This window comes from Diplotaxodon limnothrissa, linkage group LG12, assembly GCF_057381915.1.
Source record: "Diplotaxodon limnothrissa isolate DT_005_m linkage group LG12, D_limnothrissa_male_GT1.1, whole genome shotgun sequence".
NCBI lineage: Eukaryota > Metazoa > Chordata > Actinopteri > Cichliformes > Cichlidae > Diplotaxodon > Diplotaxodon limnothrissa.
In genome coordinates, this window is record NC_140607.1 from 19,964,452 (window position 1) to 19,973,528 (window position 9,077).

At 39.1% G+C, this 9,077-nt stretch overlaps 1 protein-coding gene across 1 annotated transcript; it reads right to left on the reverse strand.

Moving 5' to 3' along the window:
• Positions 1-1,655: 1,655 nt before the first annotated feature.
• On the reverse strand, positions 1,656-9,077 carry erap2 (endoplasmic reticulum aminopeptidase 2). The gene is made up of 20 exons (XM_085368184.1): positions 8,908-9,077; positions 8,625-8,811; positions 8,382-8,551; positions 8,146-8,284; positions 7,925-8,059; positions 7,711-7,831; positions 7,471-7,625; positions 7,251-7,364; positions 7,034-7,165; positions 6,763-6,894; positions 4,324-4,392; positions 4,030-4,205; positions 3,805-3,884; positions 3,533-3,716; positions 3,239-3,395; positions 2,963-3,147; positions 2,647-2,808; positions 2,325-2,465; positions 2,017-2,098; positions 1,656-1,851 (listed from the first exon to the last, which is right to left on the reverse strand). The coding sequence occupies exons 1-20, from the start codon at positions 9,075-9,077 to the stop codon at positions 1,705-1,707; spliced, it is 2,838 nt and encodes a 945-aa protein (XP_085224310.1). The 3' UTR covers positions 1,656-1,704.

Here is a 9,077-nt window from a genome sequence, read left to right on the forward strand (position 1 = left end):
TTACAGAAAGTGTTCTCTGTGACTGTGGTCCCAACTGCCTTCAGATCATTAACAAGCTCCACGTTTTGGACTATGTGTGTGTTTTTGTTGTTTTAGTATAATAACAACAAATAAAGATTTATGATAGGACAGAACTTAAATAGGAAGTTACAATGATGATTATACTAAACAGTGGCGATGTGGTGGGAATAATAAGCTTATACTTCTTCCTACTCCTTTATTCTCTCCCTTGTTTTTGTTGTCATGCTATTTAAATTGTTTTACTTTCATTTACAGCCTAAACCCTAATGATAGGCATTAAGTATTTATACCAAGACCCTAACATAATATAGGCGTACACAATCTACACTCAAGACATAAAGGATATGTTTCAGTTTATGCAACAAAAACGCAGATACAGGAAGTACAACAAACTCTTTTATTGTCCATGTAGTGAACCGTGTTGGAATCTGGCCATTTGTATAGATGTGGTCAGGGTGAAACTATTACTTACACTGTGGTGGCACTGTTGTGCATTCTTTTTCTCATGTGTGAAAATGTGGGGAAAACAATCTTCATTTAATTGCTTTTTCATGACATGGCTGTAATGTTTTCTTTCCACATGAGGGCATAATAAAAAATCTTGAAAGTTTACAAAGTTGATTTCTTTTTATGTTGTTGATATATATAAAAAATTACAGCTTAAAGCAAACAAGTCATTGCATTTGATTTGAATACTGAGGAGCATAGCTGTGCATTAACTGTTGTGTTTAATAATTTGATTTTTGTAAGTACTCATTTAACTGTTCGTGTTTAACTTCAAACCCGTTTGTTTTGATTCTGATGTTTGTGAATGTGTAACAAGGCTTCTGTTTCATTATATGACTCCTTTAGATAACTGGCTTCTGCTCATTGTTCTTGTTCAGGCACATAAAGAATATGGTAAAGCCAGGAACTGTGCAGTGCATTGGAGGGTCAGGAAGAACTCCATTCCTTAAAACATAATTTAACTACTGTTTGCTTTTAATAAGAGTCCGATCTTAGCTATATTTTTCCAGTTTATTTATGTATTTACTAAATTTGACAAACTTGTTTAACTCTTTTCCTCTTTTGGTTTACTGTCATGTGACCTATCTTTCTCAAATTCTGCAGACTTGCCCCTTCTGATGCTGACATTGCTTTTTTCGTTGTTTGTTTTTTACCAGCTTCTCAAATTTTACTTGCGTGTGGCTGATGTCAAAGTCTGTTTGTGTGAGAACAACTGTAGTGAAAAACTAAAAAAATATATAGTCCCAACTCAGTGTGAATTCTGATTATATTTGTGGCTCCCTAATGACTTCATCACTGGTTGCAGTGAGTAGTCAGACTTTGGTCTGTTGTAGCCGTTGCCACCCCTGGCCACCCATGGGCTCCGCCCCTGATGGTGAAGCATCCATTTATGCTGTGTTTCTTGCCTCTTTGGAATGAATCTCTTTGTTTCACACACACTAAAAATAACACAAAACTTATTCTTATACAAACCATTACCACTTAGCTGCCAGTAATTTTTAGTTCTTGTTTTAATCAACAAATTCCCTGAAATTCACATGTTTTGTATTTACAAGTCTGTCAACCCTTCAGTGATTTCAAGCATATACATTTCTGAATAAAAAACAAATAAAAAAAAACCTGTGAGATAGTCCCTCTGTGGTATGTTAAAGCCACCACCTTTGTCCCTGCTGTCTTTCACTGCATCTGCTCATTCAGCCATTTTCTCAGCGTCTCCAGGTTCCTCTGAACCCAGCGGACATTTTTCAGTACATTGTCCAGGGCAATCTGAGTAGCTCTCAGCTGAGAAGCCTGTTCTTTGATGGACTCAAAGAATGACTGCACCTGGGGGCAAAAACACAACTATTTAAGTGAAAACAGACAAAAAAGTTCAAAGAAATCTACTCGTTCAATTATAACTGCAACAAGGCTAGCACATATTAGTTATTTGACCTCTCAGAATATCAATATATCTAAACTTCTTTGTGGAATATAAACCATGTTATTTACCTCAGTGAGTTCTTCTGGAGAGGAAAACTGACTTGTGGTGCCAATGATGATGTTTCTAATGCAAAATGAGCCCAGCTGGAACCTGGAGACCAGAAAGACAACAGACAAGAAGGTCAAGACAAATATATCTGAATATCCAGACTGTGGTGCTTGTATGATATGGTACTTTTAAACACTACAACGCAAATCTAGATCACAAGGCCAGTTTGAGGGGGGAAAAAGATTTCACTGAATATGCTATAGTTAAAAATAGCATTAAAAACTGCATTTATATGGCACGCTTTTAGGACAGTCTCTGTTATACTGACTTCTGAACTAGTGTGTCCCAGTTCTTTTTCACAAAGTCCCATGCAAGGTAATGTCCTTTCGGATTTCTGGCTACCATCAGTATGAGAGTGGACAGATCCTGGGATCGAATCACCTTTCCCTCCAAACCCAGCTCCAGCAGGCTGTAACAAAAACACAAACATGAACACAAAGACTACTAACTAAAATTCAATTTCAGCTTACCATACACTTCAATAAGTAGGCTCAGACTTTGAGGTTACTAATCCATACATGCCTCCATATTTACCACAAGGTGGCAGCATTTCTGCTATATTTTCCAACAACAGCATGAAGACAAAATACCCTTCAAGTTTGCTGGTGTCTTTGCTGCTGGCCAAAGCATACAGGATCTTGTGCTTTTGTGCCTCAGAGAGGGAAATCTTGTATGTGTGTAAGAGCGAGGCCCAGCCGTGGTCATCCTGAGCTCCAACTGAATACACAGTCTCTGCCACATCAGTGGGCAGGCTGAAGTAAACACAAACACAGACGTGCATATTAGGGATATGGTGACATATCAGATTATATGAGCTCTCTTAGCACAGGAAAGAGCAGTTGTTTATGTGAATCATATATGTGGTTGCTGACTGTGAACGAGTGTTGAAGTGTAATTTAGATATACTTGAGGGTTCCGTTGGACTGGAGCCAGTCGCTGAAGTGCTGACGTGCCCGCTTCACACAGGGAGGGTCATCCAGGTGACAAGCCAGTGACAGGACCTCAGTCCTAAGACGGCGCTCTGATACAGTGCCGCTGTCACTCCACGTCTGCTGGTCGATGATGGCACGGAAAAATCGCAAGATGTATGCCTGTAGAAACACAGGACAACAGAAACAACAACTCACATTAAACTAATGCCATAATGACATAAAAAAATCAAACTGTGTCCTGCGTTCTTACCCCCAGGTTATGTGTTAAAACTGACTCATCTCTTTTCTCAACCAGATGGTAAAAAGCTTCTAGATATCCCAGTCCTTGGAGGAGAGGCACTGTGTGCGTTTCCAGTAGCAGATAACCGATTAAGTCTAAGGCTTTATTGAGCGGCAGATGACCAGCGCTTTAGAAGAAATAATTATAAAGAGAAGATTATTGTTTTCTATTTTACTTTTAGTAATCAAAGCTGTTTTCTTATACAGAAACCTCTTGCTAGCTCACGTAAACCACAAACAGTTACACACACAAACATATACTTACGTGACCAACTGAAAGGCGTTGTGTATCAAATGAGTTCTGTCTTTGTAGCTCAGAGCAGTGTGGTTTTCACTCAGCAGTTTAGTCATCACATCCCAGCCACCATCCTCATAATGAACCATGTAATAGCCCGTCATATCAGAGTTTACCTTAACCCAGCTGGCTTCCTCTCCTATATGTATACTATCTGAATAAAACATATACAGTAAAAGTTGGAGCAAAGACCAAGATAATGGCAAAGAAAAGCTTTATTCAATTTTATATTCCCCTCTTACCTGTAGGTGATGTCATCAGGTGTCTGTGGATGGTGCTGGAACTGTCTGTCTTATATGTCAGAGGAATATGCCAAAGGAAACTATACAAAAAAGAAATTTATACTCACAAAAGATACAAATCCTTCATCTTAAACAGAAGTCATGGTAGTAATACATAGAGGAGTTACATGTAGAGTAACTGCTGTTAAATAGTAGAAAATTTTAGAAAGGCATGTGCGTATTTACCCCTTCTGTAAAGTGGACCACTGAGGGTCAGAGGGCAGCACTGTCTTCAGGAATCTGTCCTGTCTAAGCAGCAGACGAGCCCCCTTCCTCGTCACAGTTACCAGAGGGATACCTTTCTGCAGAGTCCACGTGTTCATCATGGCTGTTAGGTTCAAATGTTCCCCAGCAAACAGGTACTGTAGGAGACAGTCCACTGAAATTAACATGCAACCACAATCTTATAAACTATGTGACATTTATATGAGGTAAGCAGCGAAGACGACCCAGTGAGTTTATTTTTAAATGTTTGCTCACTGCATTTTTGGAGGCCTGGCTACTGCTGTAACAGTGTTTCCCTGAGATGAAGTCCTCCTCTGAGCAGGTCTGAAAAACAGAATGAAAGGGATGATTTTATGCTGTCTTTGAATTTTTCTACAATCAGCTGATTTAAATTTGTGTGCAGGATGAGGAACATTTTGGAGTAGGTCTACGGCTTTTGAGCGAGGAGAAATTGACATTACTTTTATTTTTATTCAAAGAAAGGACAAGAGTGCAATGGTGAAATATCAACTGCGTCCAAGACAGAAAGAACTGCTTTATAGTGCTAACAGACCTTCGGCTCTTTGGAACCCAGAGCGATGTTAAAACCGAATGCATGCTGACCCCAGTCCAGCAGCCAGAGCCGGAACTTCCACAGGTAACAAAAACAGTAATGAACAGAAAGGCTTGTAACATTGTAACCTCTGTTGCTACTTGTACCGGTAAATGTCGCTACAGTAAATTCATCTTGGCATTCGCTTTATGAACTCTTTCGGATGGTTTTCAGCTTTGCTTTGGGTTGTCGTTTTTTGTGTTCATTCAGGAAAACTAAAAGAAAGCTCTTGTGTGTATACTCATTAGGATAGGGATTTGTCTTGGTGTGTGGGACTGTAGCCTAAGAATTATATTGCTAACCAGTAATTATGTGACAATGCATTTCAGGTAATTTTACAGAGAAACATGAAAATAATGTAATGTAACGAGTAGTGTAACAAATTACTTTCTTCTGTGAGTAATTAAATAAAGTAACAAAGTAACAAGCAATGTTTATTAAATTACTTTTTTGAGTGACAATCCCAACACGGGTTATAATACACTACAGTCATGGTTCTTGTTATATATATATATGGGTTTTGTTGTCTCAGTAGGTGCTCAGTCATCCAACGCTTGATAGTCTTTAAGATGAAAGCAATTAGACTTAATTTTCACAAACAGTTGCCTTTATTTCAACTGCTTAAGACTGCGGGTTTTGTTGTCCCTGATCTTGTTCCAGACTCTGTGTGAGTGTTCATGTTTAGTTAGTTTTAATGTTTCATTAGTTATTAGCCTTCTTGGTTAACAACTGTTTTATTCTGGAAGTTTCACATTTTCTGGATTTACTTCCTATTATTTTTCTGCCATGCCAGACTGTTTCGCCCTATTTAGTTGTGTTTAATATCATCACCTGTCAGATTGTTTGTCCTTAATTTTTCTACCTCTTGTTTCTGGTCTTTCTTGAGCTGCTTTTTGATTCCTACCTTGTTTTTTTTTCTAGCGAATTAGACTTTCTGTATCTCAGCTTTTTTTGTTTATTTTGCCTTCCTTGTAAATTTGGGACCTCTCTCTAGCATATCCTGACATGTATTTCATTTAATTTTTGGATGTGATTGTTATAATGGGATTTTAAATTTGCTTGACATTGATAATCCATTACAGTGTACACTGTGATTGCTTTTTTTGTCTCTTGTTATTTTTGCCTGGAAAGGCAATGCATTCTTTTTTTTTCAGTCAGTCTGCACTCATTACAGCTTTACCAGGCACAGACAAAACACTGACTGCAGTAAAACAGATTTAATGTTCATTTTGTTTATTACTTTAGCTACTCTAAGCAACTTTAAAGTCTGGGCTAATCGATTTTTGCACCATGAAATAGAAAACCTTAGCTGTTTGGAACGAAAACAAATAACAACAGATCTATAACACTGCTGTTACCAGAAGTTTAAAATGCTTATTTGTAAAACCTACATTTTTATGGGCTACATTAAAAAAAAACTAAAGACTATCATCTGATGGAGTCCCAGCTGTTACAGAAACCATTATAAGGGTAGTGTATTATTAGTCAACAAAAATCTGAGACAGAGTCACGTACTCTGGGTCCCAGTATTCCCTCCTCTCCTCTACTTCATCCTGCCTCTTCTCAGCGATTATGGTTAAGACTACAAATCTTTTTATACTGAAACCTTTAAGCTTGTCTCTGCAACTAGAAAAAAAAAATCCTTTTATATATTGAAATTCTGGATTCTCATCCCAAAATTTCAAGTCAGTAACCCAAAGTTTAAAGTTATTTTCTCAATTCAATTTGGAGTTACTTTCTTAAAAGTTACTGTTTGTATGTCAAGTGTTGTGTTAACATAACATAACTGTGGATCTGTCACGATCTGCTCTTTCATGATAACGTCAAGATGACAAACTATCATAAAAAGGTGAGTATTTCAGAAATAAAAGGACAAGCAGAAGCTTTCAATGAATATTTGTTCTATCTACCTGTAATCAAACTCTTATGTCGCCTTTTTAGTTTCATGATCTACTAAAATAGTTTGGACCACATATGGGGAAAAAAGCCAAATAATGTAAAATATATCTCTGTCAGGCTGCGTGTTACTTTGACCATCTCTCATAATTTACACAAAAGAAAACGGTGCCTTTTGACACAGTTAGCGTAATTTGGGTTCTTACGTTGGCCAGACTGTCCCACAGATCCTGATTGTGTGCATTTTTGTAGCTGTACTTGCGGAGGTATCGCACAATCCCTCTCTGAAACACTTCATCTGTCAGAAAGTGTCGCAGCATGTGCAGGACACAAGCGCCCTGGTAAGAAAGAGAGAAAAGGTCGGGACAAGTCCTGGAGGCTCAAAGGAGTGTTTACATCAAGAAAATGGAAAAAAAAGGTTTTGAAAAGATTTTCTGTCAAAGAAACATTTTGAAACATGCAAAGACAAAGACATACTTTGTCATAAGAGACTGTGTCAAACATCTCTTTGATCTGAGTGGGGTTCTCTGCTGGGCTAGATATTGGCCGAGAGGAGTTCAATGAATCGTGACCCACAGCTGCAAAGCAGGTGTGCAGCAGATATTCCTCCTGCAAGAGTGAGCACACAATATGAATATTAATCTTCTTTCTCAGGTTTAATATTAATCTGTCAATCAATGATTAAAGCACATACCACTTTGAGGTCCGGGTAAGTGGCTTCCACAGAAATGTACTCCATGTATCTGGCAAATCCTTCATTCAGCCAGATATCGTTCCACCACTCCATGGTCACCAGGTTGCCAAACCACTGCCAGCAAGAATTATAATTTTGACTCTTTCTGTAATAAAGTGATTGCCTGACAGCATTTAAACCTACATGTCATTACTGTATGCATACACTGTCATACTCCCACCTGATGGGCGAGCTCATGGCCAATGACCATTGTAACCCAGAGTTTATCAGAAACAGAGGATGTGAGGGGGTCGTAGAGAAGACTGGTCTCTCTGTAGGTGGTCAGACCCCAGTTTTCCATAGCACCAGACTGGAAGTCTGGAATGGCTATCAGATCTGAAAGAAGAGCACATGGATCAGGATACTTATAGTTTATATTTCTGGCTTTGTTCTCAAAGCAAAAAATAATAATAATAATTACCTTGTTTGGGTAAAGGATAGCGAATGTTGAAAAACTCCTCATAGAAGTCTAGCATTTTAACAGCAACCTCCAGGGCATAGTGGGTTTGTTGCCACTTCTCTGGGGCTGCATAGATGGAAACCTGCAGTGAAAACACAAGAAACAGGCACTTAGACTGAGAAAGTAAGGAAGAAATGAAGGCATTTCATACAAGACATTATCATGTAGACCACACCTGCACCCCAGAGGATGTTGTTCCAGTGACAGACTTAAAGTCACAAATGACAAACGCCACGAGGTAAGTACTCATCTGTACACTTGGAGCAAACTGGTCCTCAAGCAAGTCACCGCTGACTTCAACTGTTTTGATCTGAAAACCACAAAAACTCAAATGAAGTGCTTTTGTTTTGTTTTCATTTGAACATTTGTGACAACTGGCACATATGCAACACTTACTACTGGCATGTTGGACAGAGAAATGTACTCGGGACGTCTCCTAATTCGTACAGAGAAATTGGCTTTGAAGCTTGGCTCATCGAAACAAGGGAATGCCATTCGAGCACTCGTAGGCTCAAAATGAGTTGAAGCCAAGGTTCTAAGAATAGATATTATCAGATTTTTAGAAAAGACACTTGTAGGTATGTGTAAGATAGCTTACAGTCCATGCTGTGGAATAGTACACCTGGTCTCACCTGGTCTCTCCTGTACTGGTTCTGTAGGTGCTCTTATAGAAGCCATAGAAACCTTCTGCAAGTTCTGCTCCAAACTCGATATACAGGAAATACTTCTGCCCACTGCTGAGCACTCTGGGAGAAAAAATGCCTATCTGCTCATGGGAAGGGTTATGAAGAACTGGGAGGACCTGGAACAGAAGGAGATTGATGGGTCTGATGTAGGCCACAATGACAAAAGAGCTGATGTGCATTCACAACTACCTGTTCTGATAGATGAGTGAGGTTCTGGTCTAATATGGTGGCTTTGGAGATCTGAAGACCCTTGCTGTGTAATACGACCCAGTTTGTATTGTTCTGCACATCAATCTGAATCTGCACTGAGCCAGTGAAACTTAGACTTGTGAGGTTGGGGTGCAGGAGGAGGTGATAGTGAAGAGGAATGATGTACCTGAGATAAATTAAGACATTGACAAATATCCATCAGCTTTCTTGTTATTGATTGATTTATTTTAATACAATATTTAAAAGCGAGTGCAGAACTTACTTTGGTAGGCGAAGGCGACTCCAGGGGAAGGACAGGTTATCGATACTCAGAGATGGTTCCCCTGCAGGATGAGCAGGAGGGCTTGAAACCTGTTGTGAACTCTCTGTGGGCTGAGACCCAACCAGAGACGCGCTAAAGAGGGACAGCACCAACAGCCTGGCAGAGACCAT

Coding starts and splice junctions, on each gene's coding strand:
- erap2 (XM_085368184.1), bottom strand. CDS start 9,077: ATGGTCTCTGCCAGGCTGTTGGTGCTGTCCCTCTTTAGCGCGTCTCTG. Junction 2,466..2,646: donor GACACCAGCAAACTTGAAGG/GTATTTTGTCTT, acceptor TTTTTGTTACAG/CCTGCTGGAGCTGGGTTTGG. Junction 1,852..2,016: donor CTCCAGAAGAACTCACTGAG/GTAAATAACATG, acceptor TTTTGCCCCCAG/GTGCAGTCATTCTTTGAGTC.